This window comes from Phyllostomus discolor, chromosome 7, assembly GCF_004126475.2.
Source record: "Phyllostomus discolor isolate MPI-MPIP mPhyDis1 chromosome 7, mPhyDis1.pri.v3, whole genome shotgun sequence".
In the NCBI taxonomy this organism is placed as follows: domain Eukaryota; kingdom Metazoa; phylum Chordata; class Mammalia; order Chiroptera; family Phyllostomidae; genus Phyllostomus; species Phyllostomus discolor.
The window spans coordinates 133,575,008-133,594,330 of NC_040909.2; the positions used below are offsets into that span (position 1 = coordinate 133,575,008).

At 48.1% G+C, this 19,323-nt stretch overlaps 1 protein-coding gene across 2 annotated transcripts in view; it reads left to right on the forward strand.

The window, feature by feature from the left end:
- Positions 1 to 3,654: 3,654 nt before the first annotated feature.
- Positions 3,655 to 19,323, forward strand: part of EFR3A (EFR3 homolog A) — a 65,572-nt gene continuing 49,903 nt past the window's right edge. For both annotated transcript variants that reach the window (XM_036031430.1, XM_028533868.2), the window contains exon 1: positions 3,655 to 3,895. In XM_036031430.1, coding sequence (XP_035887323.1) covers positions 3,886 to 3,895 — 10 coding nt within the window. In that variant the 5' untranslated portion in view covers positions 3,655 to 3,885. The remainder of the gene's footprint in view (positions 3,896 to 19,323) is intronic.

The following is a 19,323-nucleotide window of genomic DNA, read 5'->3' on the forward strand; positions in this document are numbered from 1 at the left end:
ATCAAGAACGAATAACCTCGTTAACCTAGGATTTGGTCTCTACCCATTTGCAATTCTCTTCAGAGAGCACAGGAGACTGTGGCATTTGGCTCCCGGGGAAGATAAGGGCAGTGTGCCTTGCACGGTGGCCTGGTTGGCACAGAAAGGGTTAGGTAATGACCTTTTGGAGTAGAGGCTTATGCTTTGAACTTGTTTTAAGGAGTGTTTCCGACTCCTTTGGCTAGCATGGGAGTGAAAAGAGTTACTCGACAGCTCCGAGTGCAGCAATGTCAAAACACAGGAGCTTGACTGGCAACAGAAATGGCCTAATGAGGGCCACGCCACTCTGACCCAGACCTTCCTTTTCCTTCATCTCTTTCCTGAAGCAGTGAAGCTGGACCTTGGCTGCACACAAAAGGTCCCGTCCCGGGGGGCTTTTAAAACAAGCACAAGCCCAGGCCGGGCTGCAGACCAAATTCTGTCAGAATCTTGGGAGTGGGATCCTGCTCCAAAAATGCTCTTTAAAGGTTCCCTGGTGGTTCCAAAGGTTCACCCGGAGAGAGAAGGGCAGCCTTGCACAGGCTCAGGGAGCGTAGCCGCACGAGGGGATGTCTCTGGATCCTGTGATTGAGGGAAATTAAGTTTAGAGAGGTCAAGGATTGTCGACAGGCCAGGTCAAGGGGAAAAAGCAGGGTTCAGACTCAGGGTTTCCAAGTCCAAGGTCTGCTTTTTATGCTTCATAGGACCTGGAAAGCCCCGAGTCACGATGAAGGAACGGCCGAAATAAAATGGAACGCACTGGAACTGAAGGAGCACATTACTGACATTTAGTGAGAAAGGAAAGTAAGCAGTGAGAGCAGCAGATGGCATCAGGAACTTTTGGGAATGAACTTTTGGGAGAACTAAATATTCTTACAGTTATTTCCTATCAGCTGTGAGTGTGTTGGCAATTGCCTTCGAACAGGAAAATGTGTGCTAATTAAAAGTGAATCGTCTCCGCGCCTGACTTAGAAATTGGAACAAATGCTGGACTAAACTGGAAACAGAGCTATTTCAGGTAATTTGGACTGAAAGCTAATACCCTAATAGGATGTGAACAATGATCTAATGTCATTTGAATTGATGTTTTTCTGGCAGCAGGCATCCTTTGTGGAAAAGGGACCTGGTGGCCCGTCTCTGTGGGCCATACACAGAGATGCAGGGACAAGGGCTGGGCCATTGGAGGAGGGACGAAGATGGACAAAGCCCAGCTCCCACCAGTTCAAGTTTAACTTCAAGAGTGGAGCACTGGCGCAGAGGGGATCCCCAAGGTGCTGAACCAGTCCTTTTGGAAATGGAGGAGGGGGTGCACTGGGGGAGACACAAGCAGAACTTGATTGGGGGACAAATGAATCAAGGTCGTCTGTATGGAAACAGCGTTATCACTAGCCTATGTGTCCAGCCTAGGAAAACACTTAGGTGTGGTATGTGTGAGTCAACCATTATGATGTTATTCTTACTGTATTTCAGCTGTCCTTCCTCACAATCTCTGCTGCTGATTTTATTTCTGGCAACAACACAAAGCCAAAAGATTAAGGAGATCAAAACAATAAGAAGAAGAAGAACTGAACCTATACAGGCCACACTACCTCACGGCCTTCGGGGGTCGAGTCTTTTTGAGTAATGTCCTATCCTCCCTTGGCCTCGGGGCACTGTCCCCTCTGCATCTCCTCTAAGTCTGACTGTCTCTTTGGCTCCACACCCTCCCTCAGCTGGCTTTCTCGGATTCCTGGCTTCAGCTTCTGTTCCTGGGCCAAAGATTCCAAAATCTCCCACCTCGAGATTTCTCTGCCTACCTTCAGCCTGGTATGGCCAGGTCTATGCCCTTGGATGTCACCTCAAGCTTAATATGTCCAACAGAAACTCACGTCTTCTCTTCATGACCCCTCCCTACGGCAGGGTTCCTTCCAACCCGTCTGCCCCCCCTCCCAGCACCCTCGGTTTCCGTAGTCTAACCCTGGAGTTACATAACTAACAGATGCCTCGCTCTGGCTCCCAAGGAGCAGCCAGCAAATCTCCAAGATCCTGCAGTAAGATTCAGCTCTTCCCTTTCCTGCAGCACCCCCTAACACTCCCCTCTGCTTCAGCACTGGGGCCTTCCCTCCACGCTGTCCACTCTGCAGAACCCTGCTTCTGCTGACTTAAGGGTGCTGTTCGGACACAGAACCCAGAATGATTTCTTAAAGGACAGATTCCAAGCTTGTATGCCAAGTCATTAACTCTTTCTATTTTACTTGTTTTCCTGGTCATTGAATAAATATAGTTATTAAATTAATATGTGCTAGCCTCTTGCTGTGGGCCAGGCAGAAATACATAAATACAAAGAGAAATTTTTTTTTTTTAACTTTCTGAAAAGTATATAGTCCCGTCGTGGAATATAAACACTTAGGACAGTTTAATTAGGGTTCCCATGGAAACGTGCTACAGTAGAGGCCAATCTACTTGGGGAGAAAACTGGGAGTGGTAGAAATTTCAAAGATGCTAAAAATAGGCAACAGTATATTGGAGGGTAACTGTTAGTCAAGTACTTTGTAGTTTGGCCTTTACCACTGGCAAGACACTCCCCTCTGGCCAGCTTCTGTGACTCACTCTAACTTGCCTTCCACCCTCTCCCGGCCTCTTTCTTTAAGAACTTCCCAGCTCTGTGCTAATTTAAACCCTGTTTCTGTCGCCAGTCAACCTCAAGACGAATTGCCCCCAAGCCCTTCCTGGCTTCTATTGTCTTTCAATACTGCACAGTATCACTCCTTAACCAGAATGTGGGCACAACCTTCTAAGACAAATGGTCTCAAATTTAAATGTGTATTTGAATCTTCCTCAAGTGTGACTCCATAGGTTTAGCTTCAGACCTACAAATCTCTTTTAAACAGGGACCCTGGTGATTCAGGGCTCACAAGAACCCTGAAGCAGATTGAAGAGCAGTCTCAGACCTCCGTGGCTCCCTTCTATGTCTCCATGCGGGCTGCCCACCGCCTAGCGGAGCGTGGGGGCTTTGCTGAATACCCTAGGCTGCAAGGGTGGGCTTAGTTGGGTGACTATAAGAAAAGTCAATGATTAATGACACTCAAAGAGTCCAGAAATATGGAGTAGACAGACAGCCCCCCCTGGAGGAGACTAACTCCTGACGCATAAAATCTCTCTGGCAGTGCCCAGGAGAGCAGGAGAATGTGACCATTTCTGTCCTCTCCAAAAATGCGCAGCCATCACCCCAAATGACCTCAGAGCGTCTCAAAAAAATAAAATAAAATAAAACAACAACGAAAGTGCTATCAGAGACTGCAGAACGCAGTCTTTTGTTCTTTTGGGAATATGTCCAAGTTCAATAGCTCATAAAAGAAAAAGCCTACAGGTTCCCGTGCTCTGAAAGCAACCCTGCGTACCCTCCCAGGCCTCCTAAACGGGTGCCCCTGTAAGAAACAAACAGTGCTGTGCACCTCGAGAGAGGATTCACGGAAACGCGTTTTACACAAATAACTAGGGTTGGACAACAAAACGAGGGGGCCCGGAGGTGCTCCACCCGCCATCCTCCCCAAGGGCCTCGGTTGCAGCCCTGCGCCGCACAGCCCCCACGCCCGGCGAGGACCGCTCCCGGGCGGGGCCTGGGCGCCGGCGACGTGCTGACGTCAGGGCGTCGGGACGGCCACCGCGTCGTCGGGCGCGGAGCTGGGCCGGCCCCGGCAGCTGTCGCCCGCTTCGTAGCCAGAACCGCCGGTCCGCGCCGTGCCCTTCGTCCTTCGCCCTTCGCCCTTCGCCCCTCGCCTCGTCCGGCCCTCCGCGGCCCGGCGCCGGCGCGTTATGCTGCCGTTGGCGCGCCCTGCGCGGCCCCGCTGAGCCTCGGAGCGGCGGCGATCGCGGCTGGGGGTCACCATGCCTACCCGTGAGTGGCCGGTGGAGGGTCGGGTCGGGCCGGGCCGGGCCGGGCCGGGGGGCGTTGAGCGGCTGAGGCCCCGGGGTCGCGCAGTCTGGGGCGGGGAGGGGGGCGGGGGGCCGTCCGCCGGGGCGACCGGAAAACCGATCGGAGCTGGGGGGAGCCAGGAAGTGCCCGCGACCGGCCGAGTTAGTTTCGCTTCGGCGCAGCCTTCCCAGGGGGCGGCGATAGGAGCCCGCGGCGCGGACGGGGAAACTGAGCCTGGAGCGTTACGGACGCTGGGCTCCTGGGACGTGACTTGCAGTGACCTAGACCTCAGGGACTTCAAAGCCCAAGCTCTTTCCCCAGCTCTCTCTAGAGCCAAGTGACACTTGATGGAAAAATGAAAATTACGCGGCCCCATCGCCATAAACCTTGTCACTTCCTCCAGGACCAGCCCTGGGGAGGGGGGGGATGCACCGGCCGGGGGTCTGGGGCCTGTCCAGGGTCCTTCCCAGCTGCACCCCAAGTCCTCACAGCCTTGACTTGCTCATCGTCTGTAAATCGTCGGGGTGGCTGGAGTGCAGGTTCTTTTGGGAACTTGTTAGGGTTAGAAGTTCCAGAGGGGGGCTGTTGGACCACCTGCTTCAGATGCACCTGGCAGGTCCTTACAGATGCCGGTTTGGGGCTCTCCTCCCAAGACACTTCGGATAAGATTCGGAGTTTGGGGCCCCGAATCTGCATATGTAGGAAGTGCCCTACGTGTTACTGAGGGACCCTAAAATTTGAAGATCACTGGATGTGGGAGGCATTTTGGACACTACTACCCGTGACCCATTTAAAAAAGACCCAAAGTAATCACAATATGACTTTAAACTCAGCGGCCCATATGGATCCACCCTGGTCTTGGATGGAGAGAAAGCATTATTAGAATGGATTTGAGAGTCTTTTCAAGTAGGTCTCTGTTGAGCAAGTGTTCTGTGCTGTAGAATCTTTAAATATTTGTCAGCGTGTTCCTAATACAGCACATATTTCTTAGAATTCGTAACTCCTAACTGTCCTTATTTTGGTAGACATACGGGACATTGGATTTCCAGGTCAGCCTCAAATGCATGCCTTATCTAGTGGTGGGTAAAGAGAAATTAGTTCCCGGTACTGGAAAGGTTTGTGTAATGCCGTGGGAAATCTTTAAATAATCTCGATACAAAGGTTACTCCTAACTCCTCAAACACGTGTGGGTGAGGTGGATTTTGTTTTCTTTATACAGTACTGTGTGTCCTTCACTCTTGTTCTGGGATTCTGTACCCAGTAAATATGTCAGTGGTTTATATTTTTATTCCTCTGGACTGGAGGGTTGTGATTACTGTCAGTTTAGTCCCAGATTCATAGTGACGTTGTTCAGTGAACAGTTGTGATTAGCACTATGATAATCTCTTACTTTCTAAGAAAGCAAACTGAAGGGGTAAACGCCTACTCTTGAAAGTTAATGCATTGACTGGTAGAAGGGCAGTATAAGAGTCCTATGAAATGAAGCACATTTTTAGTTATGTTCACAGAGTGGATGTAGAAAACTTGTTTCTTTTCAAATGTATGGTTTGCAATGCAACATGAGGTAAGGATGAGCCGTGCTGTCCTCGGCAGAGTTAAGAATGCAGATTTCACAACACAGCTAGAAGGCAAGTGAAATGTTTGTTACTTATCGTCATTGTTGTTACTACTTGTTATGGTACAGTTTCTGTGGTTGCATACGGGTGTGGCACTGATTGGTGGTGCCCTGTGACAGTAGTAGGGCTCATTTTGTCTTTTCTTTTTGAGGACAGGATTTCTGGGATAGTGCAGTGGGCAGACAGTAGTACTTTAGGAAATTGTGTGTAGAGGAAATTTCCGGCGTATTAAGTACATAAGCAGAGATAGCAAAATTATTACTTTCTTTAGGGATACTTTTAAGGAAAAAAAAACCATCTCTAAATAAGGTTACCTTTCCTTTTTTTAATGTCAAATAAGTTAAGAGACTCTTTTACAAACCAAACCAGTTCATCCTTAAGGGGTTAGTGAAATAAAGGTAATGCTTTTCTGTCAAGTGAGTGTGGGAGGTGATTACTAGTGTCTCTCGGAGTGTGTAATTCTGAAAGTAGCCCTTGCTCTAGGTCAGAGAATTGTTCTGCTATTGCTGTTTTGTTACTTGTTTGGAATGTTGGTGCGATCTCAGTGATAAGTGGAATCCAGGGGAGCGTGGAATACCCTTGAAGGCAGAGCAGTGGCATCATCTCGCGAGTGGGAGCAGGAGCTCAGCTGCAGTGATTTCGGAGAGCTGTAGACGCTTCAGAAAGCGACTCCCAGGGAGGATTCCTGACAGGAAGGAGGCTGCTACGACACCAGAACAATTCTGGGTGTCACTGAGAGTCACACAGTGTTTTCAGCGATCACTAAGCACCGATTTCAAGGCTGTTTCACTAAGTGATCTTTTTACACCTAGGAACCTATAATTTGACACATCATTTCTCTAAAACCTTTTATTTCATCCTCCTCCCTTCAGAGGATTGTTAAGAAACATTTTGGTCTTAAAGATTTTCAAAGCCTGAATCAGAATTTTGAGTGGAAGAGATGTGAAAGCTTATTAATCCGTTCATTTTGTTTTATTTTACTTTGCATATGAGGCGAGTCAGCCTCAGGAAGTTTCAGTAACTCGACTCAGGTCACATGTGCAGTAGAACCAGGCCCTGAACACCAATCTGGGCCCTGTGACTCCTAGCCACAAGGAGCATAGGCTGCTGGCCGAGGGGCCTTTTGTGTTTGGGCATTGCCTCCCCCAGCCCTCCCGGGCTCCCTCGCCCACCCAGCACCTGGGTGTGCTGCCAGAGTTGCAGGTGAAGAATTCCCTTTCTCACAGTGACCTTTGGCTTGACACTGTTTTGGTTACTATCAGATCTCATCTTTTGATCTGTCCCCACTTAGGGGAACACAGGGCTGCGTTACAGATGGTGTGGGTGGTGGGAGATAAGGCCGGAGATGGAGAGGGGAGCAGGAATTGGAAGGAATTTGCATGCCATTTGCATGTCGGCTTCACTGAAGTTGAGCTCAGGTTGTCCCAGTAGCAGTTACGGTGGCCGTCTGTTTCATGGGCACACTAGCAGTTTCCAGCTTACTCTTTGTAGAAACTTCAAAATTTGCTGTTGAATTAATTATTGAGTACTGATTGTGTGCCAGGCGGTACACTTGGTGCTTTGTCTATCTTTCATTCTCTCCCACTTTAAGAGAGAGAGGCCCTGTGGGACCTGCCGGAGAAATGGGGAGAGTGCAGCTGAAGCGAAGTCACCCGTCTGTGACAGAGCCGCAGCTGGGGTTGGAACCAGACGGGTCCGGCTTCCAAGTCCCACTTCTTTTTTCCTGCCCGCTGCTCTGCGCCAGGCAGGAGCCGAACCCGCAGTCTTCAGATTCCGTCTGTTTTTTTAACACTGTCGCCTTTGCTTAGGGCCGTGCCTAATTACATGATAGGTGCTTGGTAAATGTTGAGTAAATGATTCATTGAATCTTAACCTGGGTCAGCGAAGCTATTCTTTGGACACCGTTACCCGAAGTAACTTCGTTCCCATAAAAACGGTGTTATGAAGTTTTTATGCTGTCTGATTAGATTCTTAGCAGGCGTGCCTGTAAATCGTGCGAGGCCAGAGACAAGAATACAAATGGAGGCCTGCAGATCATCATGTATTTCAGGGCTTTCTAGCCTTTGCACCGTGGACGTCTGGGACCAGCCAGGTGTCCGTGTGGCAGGCGGGGGCCTGCCCTGTGCGCTGTAGGGTGTTGAACAGCATCTCTGGCCCCCGCACGTGGGAAGCCAGTGGTAATCTTCCCTGTCCCCCAAGGACAACCACCAGAAATGTCTCCAGGCAGCACCGTTCTCTCAGAAACCTGAAATGAACATTAAGCTATTACCCTGAGCTGATGCTTCCTTTGGCCCATAAAAAAGAGTATTGCGTAACTGATCAAAGAGTTGTGACCACGTCTGTGGCTTAGAGAAGCGGTGCGTTCTGTTGCCGTGGCTGTGGGGACAGGAACTGTCAAATTCTGTGAACGACTTTGAGCAGTGTTTGGGGATTATGCTGTTCCTGAGTAGGAAGTAAGATAATGGGGCTTTTTTCTTGTCATTGGTGTCTTATTCTAAAAGGAGAAAGATACATTTTTTCTTTTTTTTATATCACACACTGTTTGTCTTCCTGTGTCTTTGCTTGGCATAATGCCCTCAAGGTCCATCCCTATTATTGCAAATGGCAGGATCTCCTTCTTTCTTAGCCAGGAGAAGGAAGAAATAATTTCTGAGTTATTAAGTGGCAGTTTCAGTCATGAAACGCTGAAAGGTTGAGATGAGTCATTATGTGTGGGTTTAATTTATAGGGAGGTTGTAGGTTTCTTTTCTTTTTCTTTTTTTTGAATGATCGTGCACTGTAGAATGAACACAGTTCTAAGGGAGTATGATCACAGAGTGAATGTGAGCAGTTCCTCCTATCATTAACATGTCACACGCGTCAAGATCCTTGTCACTCGCGTCTGCCGGCTGCACCCCGTTCCCAGGCGAGCCAGCGCTCTCTGCGCTCTGAAGCACACGGGAGGGGTTGCTCTTCCCCTCCTCCCGCCGAGGCTGTCCGGTTCCCCCTTCCGCATATTTGTTCCCTGCTCTCTCTCTTGAAGTATATTAGGTAGCAGGATTCTGTTTTTTTATTAAAGGAAGAATCAGTACGCAGGTCTTTTCCCTTGTGCCTCTGAGTCAGGAGTTGGCTGTATTCTGAAGGGAGGTGTGAACCCTTCCACCGCGTCGTCTTCCAGCAGGACCGCGGTCCCTCCGAATGCCGTTAACTCGTGGTGTTACTCTTCGGTGGCGAGTTGCTCAGCTGTGCTCTTTCCTTTGCATCGCCTGAGCCCCAGGGTGTTTCTGCTGCAGTAGTTTTCCTGGATAATGCTAAGTGGTCTTCATACCCCTGCTAGTTAATTAGCTTTTCCAACAACTGTCTTGGCAGTTTGCTGCAAAGTTCTCTGCGCTCCGGCTGCACTTAACTTTAAATGGATCTCGCTCCCGCTGGGCAGAGAAAACGAAGTGTAAGGTGTTCGAGTTTGGCACTGTCAGTTCCTGGGATCACAGAAACTTTGCAAAACGTAGTCTGCCAGGCTATAAAGGGTTAGAAGTTGAAAGGAGTGGCTTATTTATGACCCCTGACTTAAACTGATTTATCACCTTGGTTAGAAGTAATTTTACTTAGCTGTTTGATTTATTAATGAAAAGTGAGGGTATCTTTCAGGGGTATGCAGATGTAGTAGAATTTATGTCATTGGGTTTTGGAGGTAGAAACACTTGATGAACATGTGACTAGAATCGGCATGTTGTCAGGACAGGATCATTGCGTCTTGGATCCTGGCCGTCTGCAGGGAGGAGGGCACTGCAGGTGAGTGCGTAACCGCTGGGGTTTGCGGGGGGGTGGGGGGTGGGGTGGGTCCCAGTCCCTCTGGACTTTCCCATTCTGTTAGCTGGCTGGACTGGGGGAGCGTCAGGGGTCTAGTTTCTTCTTCAGTCCACAGTCCAGGTTAGAAGGAGACTTTAGGTGACTCCTTGGCTGTCCATGCCACCTTTCCCCTGGTTCCATCTAGTTTTTTGCATGGTCTTCCAAGGATGGGAGCACCTTTGGGAAGCAGCGCCAGGTTTGTCTTACTGCACCTGCTTTGTGAAAGGGAAGCAGGTCAGGTCGGGGGGAGCGATGGAAGAAACGTGGGGGCCCCCCGGGCCGGTTCTGCTCCTGTTACCACCGTCACAGGAGCTCCGTTTCCTGCCACGGCCGCTTCGCACTGCTGGCTCCCGAGGAGTCCGTGTTGTTCTCTGTCCACGTCGGAGCGTGGCGCAGGGGAGTCTTGAGTTGCCTTCGGAGCCAGAGTTGTCTGACCGCCTCCCCTGAAGTGTGATGGGCACTTCACACGTGTGGGGAGGATGCCGCAGAGACCAGCAGGTGGGGTTCTCCACGGGACCCCACTTCAGCTGGCAGACTGGCAGATCCGTTTTACTCGTAGGATCCTGCGTGTGATTTCAGCTGGGAAGTAAGTTGGCTACTTACAAAAAGTCTGAAATTTGTGGTCTCAGACATTAGGATATACCCTCTGACAAGAACATAAGAGGTTTTAGAATCAAAAGCTCAGGAACCCAGACACAGAAGCCAAAACCAGTTTAGCTGATGGCGTCTCGCCGGTGCTGCTGTATTGATCTCCAGGGCGGGAGTTGTGTGATTTCTCGTTGTGGGCCTTTCTCGGTCACAGGCACTGTCGATGTGCTCTCGGAGTCACAAAAGTTTGCTTTCAGCTCTTCTTGTTTTCCTGTTGGGTTTCCTTAGGGACTGATTCATTCAGCAAACGTTTTAGTGCCTGCACGTGCAAGGCACTGCTGGGTGCGGAACACAGAGGTTAGTACAGCAGCAGAGAAGTTTATCTGGTTGCTAGAACCTTGTATAGGTAGGTGGCTACCTCGAAAAGCAGGACCTGGCAGGCACCCTGTGAAGGAAGTTGTGGAGTTCAGAGGAGACACTGCACGCGGAAGACGAGTGGAAGATGAGGTCGTAAGCCTGAGCGATTTCAAAGACGATAATTGATTAGAAGTAGTGATTGTAGGAGAAGTGTGGGTTCGGGGGAAATGTCAGTGATGAGTCATGCACGTGAAAATAACCCGCAACCAGTGGGCGTAAGTCATTTGTGCTGGGGAAGGTGGAGACTTCATATACGTGGTGAATTTGTCTCTCACTCGACACACACTTATTGACACGGAGGAGCCCCCAGCACCCGCATACTGGGCATAGTAGGTGTCATCATGGACATGGTACCTGCTCCACGCAGCCTGGCCTGGTGGGGAAGACAGGTACAGAGCTTGCAATGATACTGACCAGACAGGGAGCTGTACGAGCCCCTCTGCCTGTTTTCTTTGCCAGTGCACCCACAGCTCTTGATAACAGTGCTGGGCCCATCGTGCACAGTGAGGAATGGAGAGTGGCTCACATTACTGAGAGAGTGGCCCAGGTTGCTATGGAAACACACAGGAGAGGTTGGAGAGTGGTTGGCCAGGCACGGGAGCCTGAGTGGTGGGCTTTGCATGTGGACGGTGGGCGTGGACTGCAGGGGAGACTGCAGGCTGAGGAGAAGTACAATAAATAGAGGTGCATTGGATCAGTGGCCGAGGGAGGAGGAGGAGTCAGGGTTCACTTCCAGGGGTCGGGCCTGACCACGGGAGTGAACTGCTCTGGTTTGATACAGGGACTTTTGAAGGAAGAACATTTTGGGGAATGGCGAGTGAGTTCAGTTTAAGGTATGACAAGTGTGTAGTGCCTGAAGGACATTCAGGGCACAGTTTCAGGAACACCAGTGGAGGAAGGGAGGAAAGGAATGGCTTGTAAAGAGAGCGCAGAGGCTTAGGACAGAGTCTAGAGGAGAATATCCCTTGAGGACTGAACAGGCAGAGGAACCGAAGAGGGAGCAGGTGGGGCGTCATTCAAACCAAAGCCACTGCAGTGGCTGCTCACGCGGCAAGAGCTGGGTGCGGTTCGGATGGCAGTCCATCTGCTTAGAGAAGCACTTGAAGTGGTCCAGGGTGCCAGTAAAAGAAAGTAAGCCGGACAGTCGTGCTGTTGGATGCTATGTCAAGGATAACTTACGAAGTGTTAAAAAAAATCTTATTTTAAAACTTTGGGACTTAAAGATGATCGTGTGTCTTACCATGGTGTGTAGTGAGTGCCCTGTACTCATATCCTTCACTGTCTTGTCACTGCTGCCTGGCAGGCGAAGAGACGGTCAGAGGAGAGTGGTCCTTGGTTGAGGATGTGAAGTCTGTAACTCCTGGGTAGACATGTGGAATCGTGCAGTTTGCAAATAGAAACTCTAGGGCAGCTCCCTATATGTAGTTTAAGATATTTCATATAGAACTAAGCTGTTAGTAACTTATTCCTTTGCTGTCTTCATTAAGTCTCACTGTTATGTGTATCCATGCAAGAGCTGAGTGATTTTCCGGTGGCAGATGCGATGCTTATGTAAACATGAGGAGGAAGCGCTTTATTTTAAACAAAGAGCTGGGGAGCATTCAGACAGTGGAGGTGTCACCTGAGAGCATCCATTCGCTCTTGCTCTCGGAGTTTTCAGCGGGACGTAGTTTCTCCCCTTACACGGTTCAGACTGCCTGCCCCCCTCCACCCGCAACCCTCACCCGTTGGTTTCTGGGTATTGACTCAGCGTAATGCAGTAGACAGGCTCTAGTCTTTCTTTCCAGCAACATAGGAATGTTGCTGCTCTTTTTGTTGCCATGCTGATAGGTTCCAGCGGCACGCTGGTTACAGGCTGAACATCAGGGTTCTGGGAACATTAGGGAGGGGTGAGTATGGTTAAGATGGGTTATACCGTTGAGTTTTTGCAATTTTAGATTAATATTTTAATCTACAGTTGCACTGCTGACCATTTGAGTATTTGCATAAAAGTGAAATAATTCCTAAAATAGATCATTTAAAATTTTCAAGAGTAAGTTTCTTTTTATAGTTGTAATAATAATATGAAAACTACAAATGTGTACAGAGTTCCAGGTTCTTTGTGTGTATGCCACAGGAAGTTGCTATTTTTTTTTTCTTTTTCTTCCATGCATCAGTAGTAATAAGTATTAACTTTGAACTTGAGGAAATTTAGTACTACATTGACATCTTATGGCAGCATCACATTTTGGTTTATGGTTCAATAATATTTGGTTTAATAATACTGATTAAAATAATAATTCTAATAGTAATATTTGGTTTAATAATATTGATTAGAAAAGATTAGATTATCCTTCTAGAATACTTGAAAATTTCAAGAAGTCTTAGGCTCTTGACTTTGCTACCAAACTCTCAAGTATGGAATGGACAGAAAATGTTTGGGATCGCCATACATCAGTGAGAAGTTTGCGGGGGGGGCCGGGGGGGGGGTGCGGGGGAGGGCTGTATCCAGTGCTGAACCATGAAGGGTTAAGTTAGTAGTTTAGTATTTTTTTTAATTAAACCCTTTCACTTACCTAGGGTTATTCAACAAATCCCAGTTTGTATTTTGCTGTCTTCAAACTTTGGGTAGAGAAACAATTTAAACTCTGCATGCTGTTTAGAGACATAATTAGTGTGCCGCCTTTCTCTTCCTGTACTGCTTGATCAGAAAACTTCATCATCTCGATTCAAATGAAGATCTCCAGCATATGGCACAGACACTGTGGGTGTTACGAAATCTATAAGAAGAATCAGTGCTATTGGTATATTAAATGTATTTGTTCTAAAAATAACTTTGGAAGTTACAAACACCCTCACAGATTCAACACTTTTGTTACTTTTTGACTAATGAGGAAATAAAGTTTTAAATTATGTGTTTGGGGAATTTTAAAGATGTTTTGAATTTTGCCTGAAATAACTCATATCCTGCTTGTGAAATATTCAGAGGATTTTTAATTTAAAATAAATCAACCTAGTTAACTGAAAAAAGTCACAGTCATTGCCTATGGCAGATTCTTTATGCTCATAACAGTGACAAATTAATATCTTTTTTCTAAAGATTTTATTTATTTATCCTTAGGGAAAGGGTAAGAGAGGGAGAAAGAGAGGGGGAGAGATATCAATGTGTGGTTGCCTCTCTTGCATCCCCAACCGGGAACCTGGCCCACAACCCAGGTACGTGCCCTGACTGGGAATCGAACCAGTGACCCTTTGGTTCACAGGGTGGCACTCAATCCATTGACCCACACCAACCAGGGCACAAATTAATATCTTTTGATTTAAGGGTCTGTTTTCCTAGACTGTAGTGCCTTAGCTTGTTTAGGCAGTCTTATAAAGCAGAATTGTATTTGTCGAATCTTTTTAAAAATTTTTTTAATTTGCCCTGGCTGGCGTAGCTCAGTGGATTGAGCACGGACTGCGAACCAGGCATTGCAGGTTCGATTCTCAGTCAGGGTACATGCCTGGGTTGCAGGCCACAGCCCCCAGCAACTGCACATTGATCTCTCTCTCTCTCTCTCTCTGTCTCTCTCTCTGTCTCTCTCTCTCTATCTCCCTCTCCCTTCCTCCCTTCCCTCTCTAAAAATAGATAAATAAAAATCTTTAAAAAAATTTTTTTTAATTTTTAATTTTTTTTATTCTTTAAATCCTTGCCTGAGGATATGTTTATTGATTTTAGAGGGGGGTGGGGAAAGAGAAACATTGATTAGTTCCTCTCATGTGTACCCTGACCCAGCTCGAACCCGCAACCTAGGTATGTGCTGTGACTAGGCATCAGCCCCGCCGCCGCCCTGCCCCGCAGCCCTCTGATGTGTGGGTGATCTCCAGCCCGGCCAGGGCAGGGCTTTTTATAATTTTTTTTTAGAGCTTTATCTAAACTGCAGGGACCCCCACCCTTCCCTTTCATTACAACTACATATCAAGTCAAATAAGTGTAATGAAGGAAAAAACTGATTCAAAACCAGCGGTGTTGAGATGTATTTTTGTATACCATGAAGTTTACACGTGCTAAGGGTAGGGAAGGGCCTGATGTTTGCGTAAAACAAGAACCCTGGGGATTACCCGAGTGCCGATTATAAATGTGAATCCCCGGGCACCTTGCCTTGCCTTCTCCCCATGTTTTGACTCAGTAGGACTCACTTTGCTAAATATCAGGACACTTGCTAAAATTAAAGAGACTGAGTGGTAAGATTCTGAAATTCTAGTTCTTTCCACCTCTTATTTATTAAGAAGATACTTTTATCTCTGAATTTTTAAACTCACATGGAGTATTTTTAAATATCAGAATCTGAAATCACGCAGTATCAGATTACCATAATCACAATACAGATGTTTTAATTTGTGGAGGGGAGAGTCCTTAAAATATTTCAAATTAATTCCTTTTGTATTCCTTTTGTCTTAATATAAACGTCAACATCACAGCCTTTTTAAAGGCTTCTGGAAAATGTCACTTTTTTTTTTAACTTTCACAAATTGGAAATGCCACATTTAAGCAGCTTCTGAGGAGGAAGGAGGAATGAAAGGTGGTTATAATGTGTGTAGGTTTGAATTTTAAACATTCATCCAGTTCCAGTATGAAGTGTTCTGTCTACCAAGAACCTCCGCAGACTTTGTTACCTGCGTGGCAAGTTCACTTGGAAGGAAAGTATCAAAGCGTGAAAATGAGAATCGTGGCGACCTGCACCAGGTCCCATCGCCTACCTAACCCTCCTTGCGGTGTGCATTGTGGGAGGAGCTCATGCAAGATGCTTAGAGATGCTCGTCCTCAGGGACATGGGGGGCGTGGTTTCCCAGCACTGGGGGAGTGCTGGGGATCTCCGCCACCAGCCCCAGCGTGTTGCTGGCAGTGATAACTCCGTCAGCATCTTCTTTGAAGGTGTTTCCAAGTGCCCTGGCATCTGTCTTCTCTGTCACTCAGTTGGCCTCATGGGTAGTGCCTCGTATGATTCATTTATTGTAACGTAGTAGATAATCTCAAGTACAAACTGTATTATAACTTTTTATCTTTTGCGTAAATTAGATAGGAATGGTATCCCAAGTACCTAAAACACACAAGAAGAAAATGTCAGATGCTTAGTTGTTTAAATCACTGTATAAGTCAGAGTGGCTCTCTGGAGCAGTGGTTTCTGAATCTGGGTGTGCGTGATGGTCCTTCCTATCACAGGAAGGGGGGTGATGTTTAGAGATAGGAACGCTGGTACCCTGTCCCCAGAGACTGACTCAGCACATCCTGGTTGGGGCTGGGCGTGTTCGCCTTAAAGATACCCGGGGAATCGTTCTTGGGACGGCTCACAGAGCGCCCGAGGAAAACACTGTACCGGGAAAACAGTTTACGGAGGATTTCTTAGGACATAACCGTGTGTTCACGCTAAGAGTTTAAGCACATTCACATGGGGGACGTGGGGGGCTCTTGGGTACTGGTTTTGTGAGGGGGTTAGGATGGCGGCCGTTGTCCCGGGGCGAGTGTTAGTGTTGAGCGTGGCGGGGAAATCGGTGTCACTGAGCATGTGTACTTCTGCTCCTAATGCCTTGTTGTAAGACTGGGGCGAACTCAGTTACTTTACATTATGATTCTGTCTTTTGTTTTTAGCACAGGAATAGTTATCTTGTTTTCTGAAACACTGATTTCTTATAATTACGTTATATTGATCTTAACGATCACAGTGTCAGGAACCAGTTTGGTTAAATATTCACACATCTCACGATGCCTAGCTTAGTGCCTTGACTATAGCAGGCATTTTGTAAAATATTTAATTATAAATGTCTAGGCAACGTCTCAGTTAATGAGCTTTCTACCCAGATTACTACATTATATGATACTAAGGCTGTAATTATTGTGTACCAGAAAGACTGAGGCTTAGGCAAACTCTAAGGCCTTATTTTTACCAGTCTTCTGTGTCTCCTCTCCACCCCCACGTCTCTCTTCATCCACCTTGGCCGGAGGGCTGCTGTTGTCCTCGTTTTGTAGCTGCAACTGAAAACGTGACCATTTCGTGTCATGCCTTCAGTCACATCCCAGCACTCAGTCTGAGATAGGGAGCAGGAGCATCCTAGGCCCCAGGTTGCTTGTGACGGTCAAGGTTTGGGCTGCTGGCCCTGGCAGCATCCTTAGCAGCACCCTCTGTCACCCTCAAGGTGCTAACTTGCGGATGCACCCTTGGGCCCTGGGGCCGTCCAAATCGCTGGTTGGCAAATTGAGTTCTTGCCTTCGCTTGCCCTTAAGGGCCAGCCACGGGCTCTGCAAGCTCATCTTTCCTTGGGCTGATGCTTGGTCTGTGTCCGCGTTTCGGTTTCTAACGCATGGATTCCTAAACCCCCTAGTCTGGTCCTGTAACAGGCAGCATTCTTACAGTGGGGTGGTCCTCTCGCTCTTCGGCTGGCCCTGTTACGCAGTTGACCCTCGAACGGGACAGGTTCAGCTGCGTGGGTCCACTGATACCCGGGTTTTCCCCAATAAATACTGTGAATGTATTTCCTCTTTCTCATGATTGTCTTAATAACGTTTTCTTTTCCCTAGCTTTATTTAAGAATACAGTACAGGGTAGGCAAAAAAGTAGGTTGACAGTTGTCCGTATGGTTAGAATGACATGCAGGTTATGATCATTACAATAGCTTTATTAACTCAAAAGAATGTCACAATGGCACATGCCCTTGGTACAACCTCGTCAATGCTCAAGTAAGTGACACAACAGTTAATGAGTGAATAACGCAAGGGCAGACTGCGTTTCATGCGCTCACAGCTGGAAACCTACCTCTGCCCACCCCGGTACGGAATGCATATGACATGCAGTACATGTGTTAATCAGTGGTTTACGTTATTGGTAAGGCTTCTGATCAGCAGTAGGCTATCGCTAGTAGTAGTAAGTTGTGGGGGAGTCAAAAGTTAAAGGCCTTTTTCCTACGGCGGAGGTGAGGGGTTGGTTGGCACCCCTAGTATTGTTCATTAGTCAAGCCTATTATGTATTTACCAAGATTGGCTCTGAGACGTGGAAAATGTGTTTTTGTGGAGAAGATGTTTGTTGAGATGTATTCCAGAAGTGCAGATTGTCGGAACCCGTAATGACTCTGCCAGCTGTTTTCCTCGGTGGGCATTAAGTCTCCTTTTGAAGATCAGGATGTTTTGTGTGTGTGTGTGTGTGTGTGTGTGTGTGCACGCGTGTGTGCACTAGAGTTTTGGTTAGATTGTGTTCTAAGTAGGTCTTTTAAAACCCATTAGCGCTTAGTTAGCACCTTACTTTCTCAGTTCCACTTCTATGTAGCAGTCTGTTTGCCTTTGCCCCTCCTCTGTTTTTTGTCTCCCTATTAATCATGATACTTAAAGTCATCTCCCACCACTGCATAGTTCCCCCCTCCCCAAAACATATGAATTATGCAAGGTAAATCTCAATACAGTAGTACGATGGTTTGGATTCAAAAGGAAAGTTGTTGCTCACATACTTAAAAAAAAACAATTACATGGAGAAAATGTTTTTCCTTTTGTAATTCTTAATAGTACTACCAACATTATCATAAAGGACATTTAGGTAATAGTGTATATGTTAGATTAAAAAGGGCATCACACACTATTTCAGTTTTCAGTTCTGCTTCATCCAGTTACTCACCTCCGGCAGCGGGGACACAGGAGAGCTGCGCTCCCCTCCCGAGGCCACGGCCGCGGCCACCTGAGCTCCTGTGAAGGCCTCCGTGGCTCGCAGGGCCCGGGACGCGGTCCGAGAGGGAGGGGCGAGCCCCACGCTCCGGCCCAGCCCGTGCTGGTGGCACAGACACAGGAGCGCCTGTCTGTCCCGGCCGCAGTTCCCGGTCCGTGTCAGCGCCCGACTGGGCGGCCTGTCCGTGCGGCAGGCGGAGCGAGTGGAGAGTTGTGTTTCCTGATTTCAGTATTTGCGGTGATTTTTCTCATATGACGATTCCGGAGGGTTTTTCACATACCATCTTTCAGGAATATGGTTCCTAAAAGCCAGATTATTCTACATTTTATTGCTCTTGTCCTCGGGCAGTTCTGCTGAGTAATCTGTAATCTTTTCCAGTTCGTTACGACAGCACACAGTCAAGTGAGGTCCAGGAATAAAATCTACAGATGGACTTTGCAAGTGGGAGACTGTGTAATACATATTCCCGTATTAAAAATTGTATGTGGGCGGGGAGACGTTGAGTACAGGCCAAACCCTGGGACTCTGCCCAAGGCTGCCCTTCTCTGAAGACGGAGACTCGGAGCCGGTTGGAAAGGGTCGTGTGTGAGTGTCGTGTGTGCCTGTTGCAGAGCCAGGGAAAGCAGGGCAGTGGGGGCGTCCTTGAAACCAGAGCCGGAGCCTCTGGGTCCCCTCGTGGTCTCTGCTGGTGGCCCTTCTCTCTCCCGCAAGGTGCGCGCGCCGGGAACAAGCAACAGGCAGTGACACTGAGAGCGGACGGAGGGAGGGGTAGAATTGCACGTGGAAAGAACCGTGTAATAAAACACTCCTCTGATGGATTAAAGTCTTTTTAAAAGGAACACTTTCCTCAAGATAAGACTGTTGTGTTCCTGTTTCTTTGACCCCCTGTCTGGTTGGTTCCTGAACTCCAGGGACCGAGTTCCAGCCGCCTCCCCCGTCCCTCCTGTCTAAGCTCTGGGCATCAGAAGTGCGCTGTGGCTCTCCCACCTGCCGTCCCCTGTTGTGATGCTCGCACTGTTCCACCCGACTGTCGTCTTCCGTCACTGTCCCCAGCTCGTCCTCACAGTTCAGTCTGCTGGGTCTTCTGGGAAGCCCTCGGGGCAAGTCCTGTGTCCTGCCTAAAACTGCCGTTGTCTGCGCTGCTGTGGCCCTTGCGGCCGTGCGGTCCCCGTGACATTGGATAGGCCTTGTCTTGGGATGTGTCCCTCTGTTGCCCAGGCGAGTCCGAGCCCGGGACCTTGGAGGGCCATGTGCACGTGGGGCCGTGATGCTGCTGACGCTTCTCAGTGGTGTG